Source organism: Vulpes vulpes, chromosome 14 (genome assembly GCF_048418805.1).
Source record: "Vulpes vulpes isolate BD-2025 chromosome 14, VulVul3, whole genome shotgun sequence".
Classification (NCBI taxonomy): Eukaryota; Metazoa; Chordata; class Mammalia; order Carnivora; family Canidae; genus Vulpes; species Vulpes vulpes.
Genome location: NC_132793.1, coordinates 97,331,561 through 97,356,823, shown reverse-complemented (window position 1 = coordinate 97,356,823; position 25,263 = coordinate 97,331,561). Strand labels below are relative to the sequence as shown.

The following is a 25,263-nucleotide window of genomic DNA, read 5'->3' as shown; positions in this document are numbered from 1 at the left end:
TGGGGTCCTGGGATTGAGTCCCCCATCAGGCTCCTCATAATTGAGCCTGCTTCTCCCACTGCCTGTCTCTATCATGAATAAATAAATAAAATCTTAAAAAAAAAAAAAAGATTCTGTAGTACTCTGCAGTACAATGTCCCTTGCTCACCATAACTTGGTGCTTCAAGGGTGTCTCCTTTTTCTTTTTAAAAAGACTTTATGTATTTATGTATGTATTTAGAGAACACAAGCAGGGGGAGGGGCAGAGAATCTCAAGCAGACTCTGCACTGAGTGTGGAGCCTGATGCAGGCCTCAAATCTCATGACCCTGAGATCGTGACCTGAGCCAGTCAAGAGTCAGGTGCCCAACCGACTGAGCCATCCATGTGCCCGAGAGCATCTCCTGTGTGTGTTGCCTGGAGCCTACTTTTGTCACTGAGCATCTTCTCTCCAGTCATCTGCAGTGGCTGTCTTTGCCCTGTTGTGGGCAGTTGGTCCCTCTACTGTTAGTGGACCAGTGTGGGGCTGGCTGGGGCCAGAGTTCAGTCAGACCAGATGTTTGCCAGAGATATAGTATCACCAAACTATAGGGCACTCTCCCTGTGTTGTCCCTGAGAAGGTTTTGTTGTTGGGTGGGGCTTGTTATCAGAACAGAGGTCTGCAGCCTGACTGGTGGTTTATGGTTATTTTTCCCTCTCCCTGGGGCAGGAGCCTCTTTGGAATGGTGCGGGATCTTGTCTGGGCTGCGTGCACACTGTGTGGCTTGTGGTACCGCTTTGGATGGGCTCCTGCCAAGAGTGTCTTGGAGGGTGTAGATCTACAAAGTGTGCTGGGCAGGATGTGCAGTGTTTGCAAGGTTTGTGTGCCAGTCCTCTGCAGGAGAGGACCTGCAGCCACGGGGTGGGGGATGTGACCAAGGCTGGCTGGGTTGGAAGGGGCAGATCTGCATGGGGGTAGGATGTAAGGTGCTGGCAAGGTTTGCACAGTCTTCTGGGGCAAGGGACTGGCATCCCTGGGACTGAGGCAGGACTGGCTGGAGGGGATCGATCTGCCAAAGTGCAGGGAGTGGGGTGGGGTGTCAGCAAGTTAGATAGTGAAGATCAGCTGGCTGGTTCCTACAGGCGGCTGTGTATTGATGCTGGGGGGCAGGGGTGGGGGCAGGGGGCAGGGGCAGGAAATGGCATCTGGCAGCTCCTTTGTTCCTGGGAGTATCCCGATAACCTCTGCCCCTCCTGCCCATGCTCTGAGATTAGTAACTCTGCCCCTGTATGTCCAGGTCACTACCTCCCTGGGCTGTTTGTTGTGCTGCCTCTTTAAGGGTCGGGACTCTGGTTCCTGTTGACCCTCCAAACTCCAAGAGCCAAGCTGGCTGATTTTAAGGTCATAAGAACTTGTGAAATTCGGCCCTTCTAGTTTTCAAAACAAGATGTCACGGGGATTCATCCCCCCCACAGGGGCTCCCTGGTGTGATGGTCTGTTTCTCTCCCGTGGACAGCTGTCATCTGTTTGGTTCCCAGTTATCTTTCCCTTTCCCACCCTCTTTGATATGGTCTCACTTCTGCATTTATAGTTGTGGAGTTTGTCTTTGGCTTGTTTGCACTGATGTGAGCATTATCGAGTTGTGTCTGCGGGGCACGGGGTGGGGAAAGTTGTCAAAGGCAGGCAAACAATTCTTTTTACAGAGCAGAACCTATAGCAAAGGACAATTTTACTGCACTGATATGACTGGAAATAGTTTTGATTCCAGGCCCAAATCCCGCTTCACGGGATCTGCTTCACGGCTGGCCTGTCACCCCTGGGTTTTGTGTCTGGGCCCCAGGAAAAGGCCTCTGAGGAGCCACTGAGTGCTTGTAAGTTCTCTCTGGGGAGAGGGCTCTTCTTCGAGTGTGGGGGTACCGTTATCAGGAGCCCTGAATGTCTTGGGATGCTCTACAGGAAGCCCGTGGGGACAAAATAGGATATGGCAACATCAAGACTTAAAGGACATTTATTTTTTGAAAGGGTGGAGGGGACTTTACAAGTAGAGTCTGAAGCCAATAACTAGAGAGGAAGATAAATAAAATACAAAGCCAGTATGTTGTGGCAAAATCCCAGAAAACACACTGAAAAAATTTTTTACAGTTTTACTGTAAAACTGCTTTACTTTATACATAATTACAAATTAATATACAGCATCTGGGTTTTAACCCCTTTTTATTGAAAAGAACCTAGCACAGAAACGTTCATCTAGCGCTTGAAAACAACAAAAGCAGAGGTATAAGGTGTACGGTAATTGCCCTCCTGCAGGTCCGGGCATGTCCCATGCCCCCAGTGGGCAAGGAACACAGAAAACCACAGGCTGAACCGTGACCATGGGCAAGCTGACTGGGCGGGCCCCTGGAAGGTGGCTGTAGAAGGCAGGAGAGCTCAAGCTGGGTGAGGCCTGGGGTGGAGAGGCTGGGCCGGGGGGGGGGGGGGGGGGGGGGCAGTGCCCTCTGCTTTGCAGCAGGGAGGAGCCCCCCCCCCCCCCCCCCCCCGCAAGCATAGGCCGGGTGTGCGGAGCAGGGTGTCATGTCTGTGGCCGGAGGACTTGAGCCAGCAGGGTTTGCCCGGCTTTAAACCTTAGCAAGATGGAGAATTAATTCAAGGCCTGTCAATCTTTTGACAAATTAAATTAGATAAGTAGAAGGAAAGAAGCCTTTTTGTTTTTTCCCTTCCTTTTTTGTTTTTACTCTTATGGCAGCATTAAAATACTTTTCACTTTAAAACCTGGCCAGCAGGCAGTAGATTCCAAAGCTCTGGTTAACTAGGAATGTTAGGCTACATTGGAAGAAAAACGAAGACAGACACAAACCACAACAAACTCTTTGCCCTCCTCTTCATCTCTGCCTGTCAATGAGCAATAGCATGGGGCTGGCGCCCAGGCCTGCAGCACCAGCATGTATGTCCAGACGGAAGGTGGGTGGGCAAGGCACACACGTCTCTCAACCACCATCTGACCCTAAAGGGCTGCTTGGGCTTCCACATTCCCCAAGCCACCCTGGGGACAGCCACTCACCAAGACAGCATCTCCAACCCCCTCCCAGGTGGGGCTGGCCTGGGCACAAGTGGCCACCAACACTGCAGTGGACTGCCACCCCCCCAGCAAATACCAGAATCCTCAGAAGAACTGGCTCTGGAAAAGCTGCCTCAGAGGCCAAGTGGTGAACAGCAAGTACTTCTGTGAGGAGCAACTCGTGGATGATGTCCTGGCCTCCTGGGTAGGTTCTGCCTCCGTCACCCTGCACCCCACTCCAGCTCCCTCCCCGGAAAGGTACAACAAACCCCGAGGGTCTGAACAATTCAGGCAGGCTGAGGAAGAGAATAAGGGAAACATTCTCTTCTCAAAGGGACTTGAGTGGTGCTACCCTGAGACAGAAGGTGGAAAAAGGTAAGATTCGTACCTTTTCAAAAAAAAAAAAAGAAAAAAAAATCTTGATGAGGCACAGATCACTCTCCTGGGGGCAGAGAATGGAATGTTGGCAAAGGCTGGATTATGGCGATCTGCATGCTTTTAACCCTCAAGTTTTCAAAGAAGGAAACAGTTACCACAGCTGATTGTCTCAAAAATGAAGCCAACAGACGAGAGCATTTAAAGTGCACGTGTCACCCAAACAGGATGACAACTTCTGAGATGATAGACTGAGAAGATGCAGCCTCTTTCCAGGAAATTCCCTAGACTCTGGGAACTTGGGGACTCTTGGCTAGTGGTCTCTACCTGACCCCCAAAACTCAACCACACCGTCAAGCATCTGATTTCTTGAGCTTGCTGGAAGATACAACGGGGAACTGAATCAGAGTTACCCTGGCAGACGACCCCTTCTCACAGGGAGACCAGTAACCAGACGGGGCTTTAGACTCAGTAACCAGAGCAGTTTTCAAGGTCACAAGCACAAGTAACAACCCAGGTAGCTCTCCAAGCACAATGTGAGGTCCCCCAGATCCAGTCTCCTGGGGGTGAGAGGGGAAAGGCAAGTCAGAGCACGGGTCTTACTAAGTAGTTGTCTCTTCCTACGGCAGCCTGGATTCTGAATGGAGGTGGCCAGGTGGGGTGGATGCAGGAAGCTACTAATTACGATTCTACATTTGTCCAGCCAGAACCTGACCAAATTAAATTACTGGGGTGTGGGTGCAGGCGAGGTCTCCATTAAAAAAAAACAACAACAAAAAAACCCACCATCGCCCCAACCAAATCCACTTAAACGTTATAGCTAGTTGAGAGTAAAAGACACTTTCAAATTGCCATCAAGCTAGGCAGCAGTGGACAGTGACCCGGGGTCCAGAGCACTCTTGTGGAGAGCAGACGTGAGGGCCGATGTGGTCAGCCCTGAGCACTTCCTGCCGCAGGCTCAGGAAACAGGGTGGCCCAGCTGCCAGGCTTCGAGTGCCCGGAGCCATCCCCTCTGGCCAGCCATCTCCTCTGACAGCACACGTCCAGTGGGACGGCAAGCCCCAGTGGGGAGCTGGGATTGGTGCCCAAGAGAGCTGGGCTCTGTGTGAATCTGAGGAAAACCATGGCAGGCTCTGCTGGACTGATGCACAAAAGGAACTTTAGGGGTGGGGGAAGGGGAATCAGAGTTCAAAAGACCATTAGCCAGTTTTGGTCTTAAAGTCTGTTTCTGAAGACTAAGAAATCTCCACAATAGGAATAGGTGATTAACTCAGAGGTGGCAGGTTCTGACTCTCCAGTAAGGATGATGACATCCTTTGATCAGAGAATGAGGTGGGGATGAGAGGAGAGAAGAAAAGCATCCCCCTTCCCTAACCATTAATTTTCTTTTGGGCCATCAAAGCACTTTGACAGACACCGAGGAGTGAGCAGCACTGTTGGCTATTCACTTTCTGCATTGATCAGATGGTTGAAACCGTTGGGCTAGTATGTTCACTTGTTCACTTTATACACACACACACACACACACACACACACACACACACACACACAAATAAATAAACAAACCTAACCTAAAAATGTTAAACCAGACCTCTTTCAAATAAACTGAAAGATAAATATCTCCATCTGCAAGGCCAGCTTGCAATTCATCAACAAGCACCAAGTTACAGATTTTGTTTAAGAAGTATGTTCAAAGACCCATGCTTCTGAGGGGCAGGACCCGGGGCATAATGAAAGCAGGCTTTTCCAGGGTCTCCCCTTACAGGGAGCAGTGAGTCCAGCAGGGAGATGGGGCCTCAGAGGAACTCAATGAACGGTCCTGCTCCTACTAGCCGGTGACGAGCCTCCAGCAAATACAGATCACCAACAGTGTGGAAGAGAGGAAAGAAGAGTAACCAGGCCACATCTGTGGCACCGTCAGGGGGTGGAGTACAATAACCAACAGACCTTTAGATTTGAAAAATGTTTGAAGAAATCAAATTGTGCCCCAGCCTCCTGATAGAGGATGAGCACATTTCCAAGCCACACCTGGGCCAGCTATCGATCGGGCTGCACTAATGTAAAAATTACTACCTGTGGGCCAAATTCCTTCACCTGAACTGACATGGCCAGCTGTCCCGGTACTGGGGTGGGGACCACCTCAGTGCCGGAGAAGCAGCTTCCCTTGGCGTGCTGCCAGGAGGCTGCGAGTCAGTGACAACCAGAAAGTGTCACAAGGCAGGAGTAGGGATGAGGAGATTCTCTACTTCATCTCTGCCCAGAGTATGCGGGCAAACATCCTGGAAAACCAGTAAGTATAAGATTTCTTTGGATTTCATGTTAAAACTAGATTTTTTTTTTTTTTTAAATGACAAACACCCAAATCAAGGTGGTACAGATCATATATACACACATATGCTTTTTAAACATGTCATGCCTTTTCTCACTGGTTTTCACAAATGTTTGCTATCACTTCTAAAATGAAATGAGAAATACATGCAGAAAGGGGTGTGTGCACAGAGTAGGGTTATAGGAAAGCTGCCTTGGAGGGCTAGGGGATAACTGCTGAGTGCCTGCGTGTCCCCCAGGCAGGGCGGGGCAGCACCTCCTACAGATGGCGCCTGATTCTGGTATGCCCCATGGGTATATGCAGACGGTAACTATGTACACAGACCAAGTCCAAATTATCTGCTGCTGCTTGACTGTTGCTTGTCTCCCGCAAATAAAAGGCAGGTAGAATTTTAGACCTTATTTGGAAACTTCTTTCAGCCTTTAGAAATTCCTGACATGTCCGAAACCATCACCTGGACTTCTGGGACCACCTACTTTCAGTGTACCACCCTCAGTAGGGCCAGCCCCAATCCGGGAGCTGTGAGCAGCCACTGACTCCTGGTCCCCTGCCCCACCCTGACATTAGAGACCATTTGTCACTCTGGTCCAGGACCTGGGGCAGCATGGGTGTCCAAGGTAAGAGACCACACCCAGAAACAGCAGGAGAGGTGGGGCTGGTAACCATGGGCCAGGACAGGAGGTGGTGGCCCTGGCAGAGGGCAGCGTCAGCAGAAGATCTCTTCACCCTCTGCGGGTACTTCTGACCCGGGGCCATCTGGTAAAGGAGAAACCACGGAGAAAGAACTTCAGAAAACAATTGTTCTTTTCACTGAACTCTCTTCCCTTTCTCCTCAACCCCAGTCTTCTGGGATGCAACCAGTGATGGCCTGGTAGGCAACCCACCCCTTCTCCAGGCCAGGGTTCCTTAACTGGTTTAGTAAATGAGGTCCTCTGGCACCCTTCACTGTCACTTGACAAAGCACCAGACTTCCTATTCACAAACAGGCCCAGAGACAAGCTGCTCTCCTGCACAAAGCAGAGGGAGCAATCCTAATGAGAAGGAACAGAGGGAGGACTTTGGGGAAAGTGATGTCCAAACTGGGAACCTCAGTTAGTGGGGTTTAATCACAAGCTGTGCTGGCAAGCACAACTGTTGGTCTCTCTGAACTTCCATTTCCTAGTTTCTCTTGGGCTTAGCATCACCTGCTTCACACAGCCAGCTCCTGGAAGTGCTAAGTACGAGCTCTACTGGTGACTGGACCAGTCCTACAGGGAAGCAGGGAGACTTTAGTCTTCATCTGGGTGCCTCAGTTGGGAAACAGATGCCTGGAATATGAGACCTGCACACTCTCCTGGGCACACGTGTGCACAAGGGGGGAGGATGTCTTAAATGACCACAGAGTTGGTATTCCAGGTGTGAGTCCCAGCAGCCTTCACAGGCAAAGCAAGTGCGCCTGGCAAGACAGCACACACCTGAATGGCCCCAATTTAACCATCCCCATGCTATGGAAACCTGCCCACCCTTCAAGATCTGGGGGCAATGGGGCTGGAGGGGACCTGGCGTGGGTAACTCACCACAGGGCTGAGAGCGGCTGCCTTTGTTCTTCTTCTTTTTCTCCTTCTTTTCCTTTGGCTTAGCTAACCCAAACAGGCGGGTGGAGGCAGAGGCAGGTACTGGGGTCTGGCTCTGACCCTCGGGTACTTTGTTTGTCTGGCTGGTGGAACTCAGTATGTGAAAAGGCCCCTTATCTTTGTGTGTCCGAGAGATACTGTTCCTTTTTGGGGATACTGAGAGTTCTGAGTCCAGGGATCCTGATTTGGCTATTGAAGGTACAGATGGCATGGGGGGCTCCTCAGGATTCGGAAAGAAGGATGGGATCCTCAGCAGCTTAGTATGTTGATATGACACCTGCACATGTTCCAAACGAGGTTTTAAGTGAGGTGCCAGTGGGATTCCCAGTGCCCACTCACTAAATGCTGGCTGAGGTCAACTGGGGGGTTTCAGCCTGGTGTGCACCCACTTCCTTGGACACCTCGGCACTCACTGTATAAGGATTCAGGACTTCTTGACTAGCTACTCCTCCCCGCCCCAAGTAGTACCTGGGAAAGTATTACAATTATTAGTTTTGATACCATTATTAACTTTATTACATGTACTTAATGTCAGCAGCAGAAAGAATTAATTTATCTTGGATGATGCAGCTTAGTAAAAAACTCCCATTCCTGAAGAAACAGGAGAGATGTTTGGGTGAAGACTGAATCACACAGGGCCATGGAGAATTATTTCAGGGCTGAGGGACGATGGGAGCCTGTCAGGTTAAGAGGGTGGTAGGGAGTCAGGAGTTGAAACCAGGTAGAGGAGCATCATCGGATCTGTGGTGTCCCATGCAGGGGTGTTGCAGGGAGGGGCTTCCTCAGTCAGAGCCCTGCTGAGTTATTGGGATGCAGGTGGAATCCATCCTGTCTTGAAGAGCAACATGCAGAGCCCATTCCTGCTCCCACCTTATACCTCAAACACCTCTGTGGGAAGCTAACCTGCTTCTCTGCTAACCTGTTTCATCCCTGGAAGATGGCAACACCAGACCAGTGTCAACAGACAGGCAGTTCAGTCACAGGTATCCATGTTCCCCAAATGCCCGCAGAACACCCCTGGCCTAAGCTCAGAGAGGGCGGGGCTCACCACCCCACACACAGACCCCGGTGCCCCTGTCCCCACCAACCCCGTCCAGGCTAAGCAAGCTCCGGGGGCACCCCCTTACCCGTCCCAGTGCCTCACCTGACACGCGTCGTGCTCCACCTGCCTTTGGCTGAGTCGCTCAGCATCCCGCTTCAGCTGCTCCTGCTCGCGCTCCAGCTGCTTCTGGGCTGCGCGGAGCCTCTCCAGGTCACACTGGTAGGCACCCTTCTTGTGCTGCAGCTCCTCCCGCTCACGGTCAAGGTCTTGCTGGCCACGCCACACATCCTGCTCACGTTGCGCCAGCCGGGCCTCACGCTCCTGCAGCGCTCTCTCGCGGGCCTCCCACTCGCGCTCGCGCCGCCGTTTCTCCTCCAGGTGCTGTGCCTGCTGCTTCTGCAGGTTGGCCAGGTCCTGGCGCTGCTTCTCCAGGCTGCGCTGCTTTTCCTGCTCCACCAGGGAGCTGGGGCGTGATGAACTCCGGGTGAGTGCACGCTCTGCCAGCAGCAGCTTCTGGTCCTCGATGTAGCTGTCCTGCTGCAGCACCACGCCCTGGGCAGGGGCAAGAGAAGTAGGGAGGTGTGACTAGCCCTACCCCTGGTCCAGCCCCGGGCTCAGGACAGCCTACAATTCCCCCTCACTTTTTAGGCCAGTCTGGTCAGAGCGCTCCACTATAACCTTGGAGCCAAGTGCCCGCCCCTGGGGGCACTTCTCATACAGGAATGTCAACTGTGTGGGGACCGAGTCTTGTTACACTTGGTCACACACTGTTGACACTGCCTGGGGTGGAGACTGTATGTATTCTGGAGGTGTGAGGAAGTGGGAACTGGATAATGTTATAGCTTGCAGAAAGGAAATGGGCAGAATTTAAGGATAATTCCCAGAAAGTGTTAGATAGCAGTTATTTGAGGAGGGCTTCCCTATCCACATACTACGCAGCCATTTGGAAACTTAAAATCATGCTAAAGCTTTTCTGGACAGAAAACATCCAAACCATGTTTAGCACTTTATGGGGTTTGCCCTAGGGTTATCTACAGCACCTATGTATAATAGGCTACTATCATCAATCATCAGTTCTTAGAAGGTCAGTGACGCTCTAAGCACTGCATCTTATACCCTTTCTCATCCTGACAGCTAGCCTTGTCTTGACTGAAGGCTCCATTTTACTTATGACCAGCCCACATACCTCAAAGATCCAGGCCAACAATACCCTTAACAATTTTTCTTGAAACGAATGAGTGAAAGGATAAAAGAGAAAGGTCCATACCTGCAATGTGCTTAGGAGTTCGTGGAGATGAATGACACTCTGGACAAGTTGCTGCAAAAGCAAGGAATGGAAACATTACCTCAGACCAGAGTCTCAGAACCCATCACACCATGTCCTGTCTGGCAACATAAGCCCCTGAACACACAGCAAGGAGCCTGCATCTGAATGCAATGTTTCTATACTGAAAGCACCAAAAAGAATAAGCAGGTACAAATGTCCAAGAGATACACAACAAGATCAAGCCAACCAAACGACGGTGTAGGAGGGCCATCAGCACACATTAGAAAGGCATTGTAAAGCTCCAATTCTCTAAGATTACTGGCATAAAAATGACGTGCACACCAATGTAACAGAACAGAAAGCCCTGAGCAAACCACAAGAAGTTAGTGTATAATTAGCATTCCTGAATCACTGGGGAAGCAAAGAATATTCAACAAATTGTTCTCAGAAAGTGGCTAAATCTTTGGGAAAAATTAAGTTGGGATCCTGGCTCACACAAAATATATTCAAACAGATTAAAAGGTTGAGTGTAAAAAAAAGAATCATGAGAGAGTAAGAAAATATGAGAATGTCTTCTCATCATGAAACAGAGACTTTTTGAAGAATCAATGCAAGAAATCACAGATGCACCAAGTGTCACTATATGAAATATAAAATTAAAACATGTAATGCAGGGACACTCAAAGCCAAATGAAAAAAGGCTCCTGTGGATCAACGAGAAACAAATAACCTAGTAAGAAAACAGGCAACACAAACCAGCAATTTGTAAAAGAAATATAAATGGCCAATTATATGACCTATAAAAAATGATTCACCTTTATTTGAAATTAAACAGATGAAAAATAAAATATCACTTGAACTTATGAAACCAACAAAACGTCAGTTACAAGCGGACTGTTCCCAATGCTGGTGAAAGCAAGGACAGACTTGTGTGGAGGGAAGGGGAGCATGCCATGAGTATTTCTCTCTCGAGTGCGGTAGCGCCGCACAGAGCTGTTTTTGCTGCATTAAATTCCACACACAAACTAGAGGAAGAACTGAATGATGGCATACAACATAACGTGCAACCGTTAAAGAGCATGTGTGTATAAATCTGCTCTGGGGAAATGCTTCTAATGTGTGTAAGGGGAAAAAAGGACACAAAGCTCCAGGGAGTATTTGGTATAAATTATGTTTTTTTTAAAATTTTTATTTATTTATGATAGTCACACAGAGAGAGAGGGAGAGACAGAGACATAGGCAGAGGGAGAAGCAGGCTCCATGCACCGGGAGCCCAGCGTGGGATTCGATCCCGGGTCTCCAGGATCACGCCCTGGGCCAAAGGCAGGCACCAAACCGCTGCGCCACCCAGGGATCCCTATTTGGTATAAATTATACAGAACTATTTTTGTACTAGTCATACCCACATAAACTTATACATATAAATAAATATATGTTGTGCAGAAGAAAAGGCTGGAAATATAAATACCAAACATTTAACAGTAGTTATTTCTCAGTGGTGGGATCATTTTATTCTTTTTTTCATGATTGGACATTTTTCAAACTTTCTACTATGACCACATATTTCTTTTATAATACAGCTCACCTATGAACAATGCAGGGGTTGGGGCAGCAGTTCCCTTGCACGGTAGAAAATCCACCTATAACTTCTGACTCCCAGCACTTTACTAACGGCTACTGTTGACCCAAAGTTTTACCCATAACATAGCTGATTAACATATATTTGGTACGTTATAGGTATTACATGCTGTATTCTTATAAAAGTAGGCTAGAAGAGAACGTTACTAAAAAAATCAAAAAGAAAACATATTTATAGCACTACACTATATTTGTCAGAAAAAACCTGCCTATTAAGTGGGCCCATGCAATTCAAGGATCAACTGTACTTAGAACAAAACACACAAAAAATTATTAGGCTTATAGCCCTTCTGAGAACACAGTTTTTACTCCTCTTTTCAGTTTATTCTGACAGTGGCTTGTGGTCCACAGAGTGTTATCCTCACTAGAGTGCCTGAAATGCCCTGGTCTGGTAGTTTCTTACCCAACCCTTGTCACAAAATACAGGGGGAGAAGTTACCAAAGAGAAAAATAAGAGCGAAATTTCATTGGAGCAGTAGGTACAGAGAGCAACAGTCTGTGTGAGAGTAAGTTTATTTCATTTAAGGAAAGCACACCAAAGGGGAGGCCTTCAGAAAACCATGGTGTTTTTACACTTCCATGCCAACAAGTTTTAGGGGGGGAAAAGGGGAAGTTCCCTTTAATTAAAAATTTTAAAACCACGTTCGTCAGGGACTTAAGATATTATGTTAAAACCAAGAAGAAACTCAAGAGCCTGGGTGGCTCAGTGGTTGAGCATCTGCCTTGGGCTCAGAGTGTGACACAGGGTCCTAGGATCAAGTCTCACATCAGGCTCCCTACATGGAACTTGCTTCTCCCTCTGCCTCTGCCTCTCTGTGTCTCTCATGAATAAATAAATATATATATATTTTTAAAGTAAGAAGAAACTCAAGAGCACCCAGAGAGGGGCACCCCATAAAGCCACTGTCATTTGTTGTCTAACTCCGGTTGGCTGACAAGCATTCCAGCCGATCAGAGCCAAGCAAGTGTGGAGAGGGTGGTGGCCTAGAACAGGATTTGCAGGGAAGAGGAACAGGATTTGCGGGGAAGAGGCAGGAAGAGGGGACCAGAGCCAGAGAGGCAAGCTCCCAGCAGGGTGGGCAGAACTGAACCCACGAAGGGAAGGAAGATCCCCTCTCCCATAAGAGCAGTGACACCACTCTGTGCGTGACACAGAGTGACATGCAGCGAGTGAAAAGCAGCACTCAAAGAAAATGCAACTTGAGTCATTGCAGGACAGGATATTACTGCGCAGTTACCTACAGGGGAGGTGCCATGGTCCATAGAGCCAGGCTTATGTGACCCTGCATCTTCCCAGAAAGCAAGAGGCCTGCTTCTCCAGGATGGAGAAGTCTGGAGCAATCCGAGGCTGAGGCCCCGGGGCCAGGGAACAGCCAAGTAAATGGAAGTGGCAACCGCACGGTTAAGTGCACAGATCAAGGCCAGGAGTCAGCTTGTTCATAACAGCAAAACACAAATAAGCATTCTCAGCCTAGCAATTATAACAAAATCCTTTTCTTATACACAGCTCGTAATGCCCTTACCTCACTGTTTCTTTTAAGCATAAATACCAGGTTAGCATTTCCACCCTATAAAACAAAAAACATGCATTAAAGAAAAAGAAAAAGAAAAAGATGATCCTGGGCAAAGATAATATTCAATGTATGTCTGTTATGCTTGGGCTTCTCATTTTTATTCTTTTCCAGCACAGCCTCCTGCTGCAGGATAATGAAGATTTGAGGCTGGACTTAACTGACACACCTGAAGAGTCAAGGCTGGTATGGGCCACTAACACAAAGCTCCTGATGTCGGGGCCGCAGGGGGAGCCATGAACGTAAACTCAGGGTTCTAAGCCTGAGAGGTCAAAGGGCCAGTGATATGGTACTTTTAATTGTAGGGTTTCTTTAAAAATGTGTTTTTCTCTTAAAGTAGGAATTAACAGCAAGTCAGGCATCCAAAATAAGATTCCAGTGGATTAACTGCAAAGTCTATGGATGTAGAGGGAAGTGCCAAGGACGTCTCGGGTGGTGCATTTTAGAAAAATACCTTTTTCAGACCACTGTCGGATTCTGTTCTCCTCAGATCTTGGCCATCCTCTCCCTCTTCCTTCTCACCTCCTGAAACAAACAAGTTTTTGTTTTGTTTTGTTTTGAATAAAGCTGTGGAACAGATTAACCAATAAAAGCATACAAAATATATAGCTTAGAGATATGGTGGTAATCCTACATCTTATTATTGTCAAAAAGGGGGAAGCCGCTTGGTGGCAGCTAAGTGATTAAGAATTTTGTGGCCGCAGAAGAATTAGAAGCAGAAAGGAAAAATGAGTATCATTACTCTTTTGGCCACAGCTTACCTGAGATCCCAGGAAATTGTTTTTTATTATTCAAAGTAAGCATGACACTGATAGAGATTCTTGAGTGTTCTAGCAGCTAGCTACTAAATGAGCTTTCACTAAAACTTCTACTGACTGGGACAGAGGAGATGCAGCTACCAGAATGAGCACATTTTTGGTTGTGTGTGATAGTCTACAGAAGGATCATCTACAGAAGTATGGGTTCTAAATCATTTACCCTTTTTATCCCCCTCAAAGTAAGCTCTAGGCCCAATGTGAGCCTTGAACTCACAACCCTGAGAGCAAAAGCCGCATGCTCTACTGACTACTAAGACAGCCAGGCGCTCCTAAATCATTTACCTTTTGAGGCATTCATCTGATGGCTGTCAAATCCTCCGAAGGTCTCTGCTCTCCGAGGCAAGGAAACAGGGCCAACTATGCCTTCTTGCTCAACAGGGCTACTGACAGCCGGCCCGAGTGTGCCTCCCAGGCTTCCACTCACCAAACCTTGAAGGATCTCCACTGGAAAAAAGGAAATGTGCAAAAGTTGTATTTCACCTTCCACTGAGAAAAAGAAAATATCATGGTAATACATGATATGTAGGGAGCATGATCAGAAAATTCCAGAGGGACTCAGTGACTTTCTTTGCTCAGAGAAAGGTTTCAGCTCTGGATTCTATTGGGAAATTCAGAGGAAGCCTTCAGTCTTATTTACATGGGGCTGAGGAAATTTGAAAGGGCACAGGGAAGATAGTCATTTACTGGAAGGAGCATGGCCTTCTAGAGTCAGGCCCAAAGTAGCAAAAAAGAATTCCCGGGGAAGCAAGATGGGCCAATTTGAGAGCAGTACTGAAACTGGCAGGGTTTTTGCCCGTTGGCACAGTGAGTTCAAGGGACCAGAGTAGTCTAAGGATCTGAGGTCTCAAATCTGAGCAGTGAGGCTTCTTTTCTAGAGCAGTGTCCCACAGAAGGGAGAAAGCACTAAAAGTGGAATAGAATTAGAGTCCTGTGAAGTGAGAAAAGATATCTGAACTTAAAAACTTAGGAAAGTATTTCATGTATAAATGAGCAACTGGGAAACATCAAAGTCAAATCTCACACAACACTATGGAAAAAGAGAGCAAGAAAAAGAGACTCCACTCCCTGCATGGGCTGGTAACAGCACATCAGAAAGACAGGTCCGTGCAGTGGATGAGCTACTTACTGTATGGAGAGGACACAGGCATGGAGGGACCCAGGGCAGAATCAGGACACACAGATTCCAAGAAGTGGGAACAAAGAGAAACAATTATTTTAGAAAGGAAAACTAGAAGACAAGAGCAAAATAAACCCAACAGAAAATGACTTACCAGAGGTGGGAGGAAGATTAAACATTAAAAAGATGAACAGAGAGAGAGTGTGAAGGGAGCAGCACAGATGGAGGACAGGCAGAGGGGATCCAGCATGTGGGTGATGGGAGCTCTTGAAGAAGAAAATCAAAACGAGGACAGAGAAAAAAATACTAAAAGCTTTAAATGAAGAATATTTTTCTGAACTCCGAAACCACATCAAATTAGAGCACTGTGAACCTAAGAGCATCGATCCAGAACAACCCCAACACTAAGGCATGTACCAGTAAAACTACCTGGATTTCCAAATAGTAGTTCTTGGGAACCTAGGCAGAAAGCATGTGACTTACACAGACTGAATTGAGTTAGGATCGTATGTGGACAGCAACGTTTTACATCAGAAAAAAAGGAAGGACATTATTTAAGAACAATTAAGATACCCAAGGGAAGAAAGAGTGAACCAAGGAATCCATATCCCACACAGCAGACTTTCAAGGTTTACGTGCCACAATTATCAACAGTGTGCATGGATACAGGGCACACTGCCCTCACATGCCTCTCTCCTGAGACATCTACTTAAAGGATGAGCTTCAGACATCCAAAATGACAAACGATGTCATGAAAACCCCAGCAGCAATGACCATCCCTATTGCCCAGACTGTGGTCTTAAAATATCATTTCCCACTAAAAGAAGTAAGAGTTCCTTAGAGAAATGACTCTAGATCTGGGCAGAGAACAAGACGAGTCTAGAACATCTTAATTTATCAAAGAGCATCGAAGCTCTCAAAAACTCTTGGGATCATGTCAGAAGCACCTGGAAGCCAGCCAGAGAGGCGCTAGTTGGCAAATAGAGGATATTCTGAACGTTTAAGTAAAGATAAGAATTGTAGGGTCTTGAAAAACATCAAACAAGTTTACACTTATAAGTCTATATAGTAATATCTAAAAAGCACTGGTCACCTTTAGAGGATGACCATGGAACAATTCACTATCCTGATAACTGGTAAATAAAGGGGGAAAAAATAAAATATTTATCCTTTTATCTTCCCTTTCCTCTAGGCTACAAAGGAGGAGGCAGCTAGCAAAGCTATCTTGTGCCTCCAAAAGAGGAGCACAACACTCCACGACCACAGCTTACCACAGGGATCAAGGCTCAGTAATTAAGACTCTGAATCCAGATGCAATTCTGAAAGAACTAGCAACAGAACAGAACCCCTGCATGAACAAAAGCTGGACTGTGAGAGACATTCTAGGTCAAAAAGCTCAGATTCTTCAAAGATAAATTGTGTGGAAAAGAAAGGGATGGTGGGGAGGCCAGGAAATTAGGAATCCGAAAAAGCCTATGAAAAAAATACTAGTTTTTATGGTGTCTACACATAGGCCGTTAGCCACAGAACTGTATGGAAACGTGTAAGTCACAGCACCCGTTCCTTTTTAGAGGGAGGGAGGGAACATATGGAAGGGCTTTGGGGTGTCTGGCCACATTTTATTTCTGGACCCATGTAGTAGTCACAAGGAAGTTCCCCTGATAATAATTTACTAAACAAAATATTTGTTTTGGGTTGTTTTCTGTATTTGTGCTTTATTTTACAATAGAAAAGTAAAAACTAGTAAATACTATTAGTGCATAAAGCACTTTGGGAAGAGATTAAGAGGGGCAGTTACCCTCGTTTATTGCACTTTTCATTAAAGGTCCTCCTTTGAGAGCCTCTTCTGTGTTGGAGCGGAAGAGGATTCTAGAACTGTGAGTTGGGGAGCAATCCTCCGGCAAGGGGGTGCTGCACTCAGTCATGTCTCGGAAAATCATCTCCTTCTCTTCCAGTAAGAGGAGGATCTGCTGGTCCTTCTGCTGAAGTTGCTCTGCAAGGAGGATGGAGAAAAGGTCTGGTGACTCTAAGTGTGTTTAATAAGAGATGAGTGGGACACGAGTGCCACCTTGTGGCCACTGGTAGGACAACAGAGAACACAGCTGCACCCCCCGCCCCCAGATGGCAATTTCCATCCCGCATCTTTCTAGACAAAATCAGAATTTCTGACATAAGAAGCCTTCCTTTGTTTCCACTCCCCTACCTCCTGTTTACTTCTCAACCCACTCTTGTCTGCAGCTGCTCTTTCCAAGGCTACCCTTCATTACTCATCCAATGAGGCCTGTGTTTCATCTTTTCCAGCATGGAGGATTCCGCTCTATTTTTTTTTTTAAAGATTCTTTCTTTTTCTTTTCTTTCTCTTTCTTTCTCCCTCTTTCTCTCTCTCTCCTTCCTCCCTGCCTACCCCCACCTACCTACCTCACGAGAGCGTGGAAAGGGGCAGAAGGAGAGGGAGAGAATCTTTAGCAGACTCCCTGATGGGTGAACAGCCTGACACAAGACTTGATCTCATGACCTGAGCTGAAATCAAGAGTTAGACACTGAACCGAGTCACCCAGGCGCCTCTCCTCCCTCCTTTCAAACCCTTTACGCCCCTCACTTGGAGGACATCATTGGTTCTCTTGCTGCCATCTTCAGTGAGTAACACCTAGGGTTCCCTCTTGGCTCCATCCTGGCCGGTCTCCTACACTTCACATGCTTCCTTCTGGAGATATGCCCTCCCACAGCTTCAGGGACTTCCCATGTGCTGGTAACTCATGTAAAGCAGCCTGAATCCTGCCTCCTTTTCTGAGCACCAGGTCAGAGTCCCATCGTCCTGTGGCTAGCTCGACCTCAGCTTGTCATAAAGCATTTTCTCTATTCTTGCCGTCCTTCTCCTCCCTCTGGCCTGTGATCCCTTCCTTAGCCAACACCACCTTCATCCTAGAGCTGGGCCACCGAAGACCTGGGAGGACTTCTGTCTCCTGGCCCCGCCCTGCCTTCCACACCCACTCTTCTCCCATGAGCCTCCAAGCCAGGCTTTCCACTCCCTGCAGCTCCCCCACTCCCTCAAGCAATTCTCCCACTGGCTTCAGCGTCAATGAAGACAATTTAGGTTGAAATTTCGCTACACAGATTTTACCATTCCTTTGTCACTCTTCAAGCCCTGGTGCCTTTCCAGCTAAATCCCTATTTCTTGGCCCTGGCTCCCTGGAGACCACAGGCAGGATTAGGTCCCGCATTCTCTGTGTCTGAGGTCTAGTCCCATCATTTATGTACGTCTCCTTTGCTAATGGGACTCCCTGACAGCAGGGATGCCGCTGTAGGCATCTCTGCTCCCCCAGCACCTAGCACTATACATGGCCGGGTGCCTCATGCATATGAAGAAAACAAGTTTTTCATCCCTGCCAATACTAATTACAGGCCAATAAATCAGGTGTCACTCTGGCTTCAGCCTAAATCTGCGTCCTCCCCACACCCCCAATGAAACAGTATTATTGTTTTGTCTGGCTTAAAAGACTAACTGAACTCCTTGGGTGCTGACATTGACTTGACTCTGGGCCTTATTTCTACCTGAAGCTGGGTCTTTACTTGGGAACGAACATTCAGCAAGCCCTGGCGGAGAGGGGAGCACTTGCCTCTGCTGCTTAGAAGGCAGGGGAGCAGAACCCTCTGTCACACTCTGCATATGTGACCCTGGACTGCATGGCCTTCGTGGGCCTTGGTTTTCTCATTTGCACAATGGGAACTGGCACACATGTCCTGCAGGGATGTTGACGAGACTACACCAATAGCAGGGACTCAATGAACAGAGGTTGAGCATAACTGGCGAGCACACCTCTCCCAGAACCACCTTCTAACTCATGGTGCACATACAGCACAGCAGCAAGGGTAACTGATAAAAATTGCTTAACTGGAAAATTCTTTTCTTCAAGTACCCCTCTCTCTGTTTGAACCTTGAATATGTGAGTTTTAGCAAATTCTTCCACGACAAAGTACAAAGAATGTCACTAAGGTCCAACCAACAACACAGAAAATGAAAAAAGAGAATCAATGTCCTCTTGATCTGGTGTCAGACAACTTATGATGGCCATTTTACAGGACTCGGGATCCATGCCAGTTCAGATTCGGTTGCTCTTTCATTAAAACCTATTCACCTCCTCGCTGTGACATGTCTGCTGGGACACCTGTGCAGCCAAGGGGCCACAGCACTACAGGAGCCCCCTGCAGACTCCACACCTGCACATGTTCCGCAAATGAGGTCTCAGATACTTCCAGCAGCCTTACCTTTCAGTTCTCTGGCTTTGGTGTCCAGTATCCTCTTTTCTTCCTCATTCTCGCTGGGAATTCCTTCATCTTCATCTCTGTTCCTAATACCCAACAAAACAAATGAATCAAAAGCCCTCCACCATGTCAATTACTCTGGTCACTGTCCCCTCCTCGAGGATAAAAATCAGAGGCTGGGAAGGGCCCTGGTGCTTGACTTACAGGGTGTTGATTGTGTCCTGAATGATCTGAATCCAGCTGTTGCGCTCTTCTTTGGAGCTGGCATGTACTTCCACCATCTCCGGGTCCTTCATCCCCATACTTATTAGGAATAAACCTTTTTCTTCATGTGCGACTTCCCTTACAATCAGCTTCTTTAAAGAGATCACTGTTGATTTCTGGTCCTAGAAAAAGGGGAGAGGGTCAATGTAAGAAAGGCATACGATATCCTAACTCTCCAGAAAATTCTGATCTAAGTAAGGTAAGACCAGATGTATGATCTCACTTATGAGTGGCATCCAAAAACACATAAAACAAACAAAAAATGCAAAAACCCCACATCAAACTCCAAGAAAAAGAGACCAGATTTGTGGTTACCAGATTGGAGGGGTAGGGAGGGTGAATGAGATGGAGGAGGGTAGTCAAAAGGGACAAACTTCCAGTTATGAGATAAATAAGCTCCTGGGACGTAATGATGACCATGGCTAACTCTGCTGTCCGAACATAGGACAGGTGTTGAAAGAGCAAGTAAATTCTCACTGTTCTTATCACAACAGTTTTCATTTCTTCCTTTTCTTTATATATCTATAGGAAATGATGAATGTTAGCTGAACTTTTTGTGATCATCATTTAATAATATATGTAAATCAAACCATCATTCTGTATGCCTTACAGAGTGGTATGTGTCAATTATTTCTCAGTAAGACTGGAAAAAAAAAGCATATGGTTTAACAAACAATGGCAGATTTAAGATAAAGTATCTCATTATTTCATCTACATTTTAGCAAACTGAAAAAGATTTCCAAAAAAGGAAATGATTTGTATCTACTGAGTTTCCAGACATGGTTCCTACATGATGAATCCTTCTAGGTTCCTCTGTGACTCTGGCTGGTGACATTATAAATGAGCACGATTTATGGGGCATAACATGCAAGAAATACTCCAGTGACAGATGTCCTTAGATCAAATGTCCAAGGTCCCCAAAGGGACTGTGAGGGAACAGAAAACTAATGTTTCTTGGGGGTAGGGTGGAACACTGCAAGGGTATCTGAGAAATTACTCAGAGGAATCTGTCCTGAGCAAATTAATTTTGAGACGGGGGAGAGCAATAATCCAGTGTTCAGACTCAATACTTACTCCGGATGTTCTGAATACTATTAATTACAAATGGAAGAGATTGACAGTTTAGCTTACCAATGATGCAAAGACATATTTCTGGTCTTTTTCTTGAAGGAAAACTAAAATGTCAGTAAGCAGAACTGCTTGAACCTCTGTAAAGTGGAAAAGAGGAGAATGGACAAGGATTACTGAACAGTGAAACGAGTCAGAGGCCAAGTCAGCAATACAGCCCTCAGAACAAATCAGGATGGGAGAGTACCCTGCAGATGGGTTTACACTTCTGCAGGACCCACACCGGGTCACTTATTTTTTAGACGTATTTTTAAATGGAAGTTACCACCAAAGTCTTATCTTGACAAAGCCTGAATACTCTGCTCTGGAAAGAAATATTCCATAAGGGAAGAAGACATGAAGAACAAAATACTTTAAAGCTGGGAAGGATTTTAACAGATACTACATAGCAACACATTCCACCAAATACTCAGGTCATGATACTCCCTGATCCCTGATCCTAATAATGGGAGAGGCGTGAGAGAGAAGACTGGAGCACTGCCAACAGGTGATGTATAAAAATACCTCGGTCTGATGAAAGGCCTGTACACAGCAGTTTGAGACAACCCTCACACCCCAGGAGAACAGAATGGCTCCACATGCCCTCTGATTTCACAGGTACATACATGGGAACACAATGGAGCCCAGTCAGCCTCAACCTCTATCTGCCATGGACACAGCCTGCTGTTCCTCTCAACTCAAACAAAAGCCAAAGTAACATGTCTACTTGGATCTAGTAATCGGGAGAATGCCGATTCTCCGATCGGAGAATGCCGATCACAAACTCCTGCTCTGAGAATGCGGGGCAGCATTTTCTAGTATCGCCTTAAAAGATGAGGTCTGGCATCTCCGATCTAGCAGGCTGGCCCCTCTGTGCTATCCTCCCCCTGGAAGGGGGGGGGGCCTACTACCCCGTGGGGAAAGAATGGAACTGACTTAAGCAACCTCCTCAGGTGGTTGGGTCCCCTCTGGGCTTTCCCACCCCTTCTGCCACAGCTGGAAGCCCCTCTCTGTGTAATTTGCTACATGGCTATGAAGAGAACAGAAGCAAGGACAGCAGATTGCTCAGGAGGTAGTTTTCAGCCTAGACCAAACAGGCCATGAACTACTGTTCTATGGGCTGCTATTCATTTTGACAAGTTTCTTAAAGTTTACTTTTAAATAATTCAGGTGTCTGCTAAACAAACAAAGTTTCAAAACACAAGTTTCAATTTCGCTGGATGCTTCTACGTACAGTGTTGGTGGGTCAGAGAAAAACAAACCCGTCCCTTTCAAGGGGTGCCAGTGCAGTAATGGCTGTCCTTGGCACGAGCCCACCTGAGGGGGGAAGGCCTCCACACCAAGCCTGATCTCCACTGGAGAGCCTGTCCTGTGCCACTAGCTGACCACAGCTTCAGTCCCACAGCTGGAATCCATCAGTTTTTACTTTGGGAATGAATAAATAAACTGCTGTGTACAGGAAAGAACCAAGTGCTAGCTCTAGGCAGTGGCAGCTCTAGGAAATTCAGGTCCTTGCAAAAGGAAGCAGGCTTTCCTCAAGTGCCAGGCTGCCTTGAAGCCAGTCCCAAAGTGCCCGTGTGGGCAGAGTCCTGATCTGGGGGTTCTCAGAGCATCAGAGGACAGGTACTGGGAAGGGGGAGGGAGCCTCAGGGATTGCCTCATTCAAGTTCACCATGGAGCAGAGACACACATCTGCTGGAAGCAGGAAGGGATCACTCTTTCATGTGAAAGGTTCCTGGCTTTCCTTTTCATGCTCCCACTGGAACTCAGGCCTGGTGTGCTTGCCGTGGTTCCCTGCAGCAGGGACTCTCCTGTCTCTGTCACCAGCCTCTCCCTGCTCCTGCTGCTCCCTGGCTGCCTCCATGATGGCGCTAGAAAACAGTAGAATGGATCCCTTTCCTGCTGAAAACCCCCTGCGTGGAGCCCATTCTGTGCCCACCCCATTTTTCAGTATCAGCTGTCACTGTCCCCATCCAGACTAGGCCCCTCTCTGCCCCTGTCCTCAGCCCTTCCTGCCACCATGTCTGCTGCCTACAGGCCAGGTGTACCTGCCCTTTGTCCTTCATGACTAACTCAGATGCTACTTCTCATGGGTCTCTCAGTTCTGCCCTTGGTTCCAGTGCCCGTCAGACTGTGGAGCAGGCACCTCTTCATAGGCCTCTTCATTCTGAGCCCAATACCTATGCAGGCTCAGCTTCATTCACCTTTGAGGCCAACGGGTCACCTGGGACATCTTTACTGTTTGGCGCAAGAGTGGTGAGATGCCAGCTAAGGACTCTGGGGGTACTGGCTGACAGCAGCTGCCTATAGTGTTCCTGATGTGTGAGAGACAGGACAGGGGCACAGATCTTATTCCCAGCCTTGGTTTTCTGTCAGCGTGGATGACACCACGTGGCCAGCCTGCCTGGTGCACACAGCTTGTCAGGGCTGGGCCAGGTGTGCTTAGGGCTGCTGCTAAGGCCAGAGCCCACACAGGCCTCAAGGGTCGATGAAAAGGTTATTTATAAATCAGATGGGTAGAAGAATTAATAAACCTCATAGTAACTTCCTTAACTTGATGCAGCTCATCCTTTAAAAGGAAAAATTAAAACCAAATGGAAAATTAGTATCTTCTACAATCTTGTGCTTAGAGGAAGATAAAAGAGATGAGTATCATCAAGTTTAATAATCTATCTGGCTGGTGTGAGTTACACATAGGTTTACTCTAAGGTCTTGGGAGCTGAAAAGTCCTCTACAATCTCTCTTTAAACAAGTGATGTATTCTTAGTCTCTCAGACTCTGACCTGCTACCTGATAGGGTTTTCTCTCCATGCAACTGTTGCCAGAGACCCAACCCCTAATGTGTTGCCTGTTTCTGGAGGAGACCACACCTTTCTTAATAGCCTGCATTTCTGTAATAATGTTATACTTGGCCTTTTTTTTTTTTTTTTTTTTGCCTTTTTAAGCTGTTTTATAAACTTCAGAATATATAACGAGCATCTTGCCATGCAATAGGGTAAAACTCCCTTGCTAGAAGAATCTTACAGACTGGGTCAAAATACTATGTTCAATTAGAAGCTGGCCACAGGAGACCCACAGAAACACATAACACCAGAAGGTCTGCAACAAAGGTACACTGAATACATGTAAGTTCAGGAAGCAAGCAAGTGTGTCTTCCTATTAACTTGAGGAAAGACATCAAAATTCAAGGCATAGGCCAAACTCCTCATCATGGCCATGGTGAGGAGGGTCAGTGCTAACTGCTCGCAGACCACGACTGGGCTGCTTTTCCATCCCGTCTCACCTCCTCCCGATCCTTTCCATAATCTCCCCTTTCACTGCTGCCTGTGGCTCTCCAAGCCTCTGACATGTGTCCTTGTTATACTGTAGGATGTGACCGCCTATGATTGACTCGAGGCACACGACAGTCACCAGCTTCCAGGCAGGGCCAATGGCTCTGCTTTATTAGCAATTTGTTCCTTTTCATCCTTTTTTCGTTTTCCTGGTTGGCATGAGATTTTGTCCCGCTCATTCCTCTCTGGATGCCATTGCTCTTAGGCCTGTCCTTGAGGTCTCCCACTCTTCCTGATTCTTGCCGTGAGTGCCATGTGGCAACACTTAGACCTGCACAGCAGCTCCCCCTCTGCCACCTACTCTTTGGGGCCATCCCTGGCCTGCATACCCTTGGAGTCACTGGGAGCAGGTGCCAAGAAGGGCCACCTTGCTTTGTTTTTAAAATCTTTTTTCTTCCCTCATTTTCCCTGTGTCATTCCTGTTAATCTTACTGGAGTTTACCATCTCATAAACTGTCTCAACCTCATTTTTTTGATATAAAATTAAGAATTAAGAGACAATAACTCCTGTGTAATGTTTGGGTGTGGGATCCCTAGGAAAAACCTGGCGGTGGATTACTAACAAAATTATCTGAATCTTGCTTGCTCTTCTTTGGTACACATGTAGACTCAGACAAAAAGCAAGCCTTACCTTTCAACCTTCCTGCTGCGTTCTTCAGAAACACACCCCCATCCCGCACAAGCTTCTTCCGCTTCAAATCCTCCTTGGCAAACATCTGGCCGCTCTTCATCCTCATGATCGACTTGCTATCTGTCTTTGTATAAATTTCATTCAGACGCACTTTCTTTTCGTAACTTGCCACTTTGCTGTCCACGGCTCCAATCACATCCTTCACCAGGCTCAGGGACTGAGCCAGATCTTCCTGCTCCACTTCATTGTCTTGGAAGGAAGGAATAATCCTGTTTTTAATGGATCCTTTCAGACAAGGAGAGGGGGAAGCCTACTTCCTGGTGGACATGCTGATAGCATGTCTGATAGAGTGAAGCCAACACACCAAACATCATGTGCCTATCCTTGTCATAAGGTTAATTCTCAATAAAGTTAGATGTTTTCTACAACAGACACAGCATGCAATTCCATGCCATGTCCTGAAGCAGAAGGACCCAACAATTTCAGGGAGAGAGAGGGGCAACAGTAATGTATGTCTTTATCTCATCTTGAACATAACTGCCTAGGAGCCGGGCTGGCCAAGAGAGAGAAACTAGTAAGTCCAGGTTCAGTGAGAAACAACAGCAGGTCTAGCAGTTCACTTATGGAAAGAACTGGTGGGGATCCCTGCCCAGTCTTGTGGTGAGGGAGAAGTTGCTCGGGCTGCTGAATCTGGAGGGAGTCAGTAAGTGGCTCCTTCCTGCTTTTGTCCACCTGAAGCCTGGGGATACAGCATTCCAAGTTTTCACTTAAGAAAACAGTTTTAGGGTAAAACACAGGATCTCTTAGAGACCTGTGAGAGCATTAAGCAGCTCTTCCTTGGGGCCTCTTGTGCTGCTGATCATACAAGAAACAGTCTGCTGGC

The 25,263-nt window shown here is 47.2% G+C and overlaps 1 protein-coding gene across 11 annotated transcripts in view; it reads right to left on the bottom strand.

Annotated features, from left to right (window-relative positions):
* Nucleotides 1–1,950: 1,950 nt before the first annotated feature.
* The window catches only part of AKAP13 (A-kinase anchoring protein 13), a 323,293-nt gene continuing 299,980 nt past the window's right edge, over nucleotides 1,951–25,263 (bottom strand). For all 11 annotated transcript variants that reach the window (XM_072737237.1, XM_072737235.1, XM_072737236.1 and 8 more), the window contains 12 exons: nucleotides 24,381–24,629; nucleotides 20,442–20,518; nucleotides 19,251–19,432; nucleotides 19,050–19,132; nucleotides 16,582–16,776; nucleotides 13,949–14,110; nucleotides 13,303–13,373; nucleotides 12,801–12,845; nucleotides 9,640–9,690; nucleotides 8,475–8,924; nucleotides 7,274–7,607; nucleotides 1,951–6,473 (listed from right to left, as the gene is read on the bottom strand). In XM_072737237.1, coding sequence (XP_072593338.1) covers nucleotides 6,424–6,473; nucleotides 7,274–7,607; nucleotides 8,475–8,924; nucleotides 9,640–9,690; nucleotides 12,801–12,845; nucleotides 13,303–13,373; nucleotides 13,949–14,110; nucleotides 16,582–16,776; nucleotides 19,050–19,132; nucleotides 19,251–19,432; nucleotides 20,442–20,518; nucleotides 24,381–24,629 — 1,949 coding nt within the window. In that variant the 3' untranslated portion in view covers nucleotides 1,951–6,423. The remainder of the gene's footprint in view (nucleotides 6,474–7,273; nucleotides 7,608–8,474; nucleotides 8,925–9,639; nucleotides 9,691–12,800; nucleotides 12,846–13,302; nucleotides 13,374–13,948; nucleotides 14,111–16,581; nucleotides 16,777–19,049; nucleotides 19,133–19,250; nucleotides 19,433–20,441; nucleotides 20,519–24,380; nucleotides 24,630–25,263) is intronic.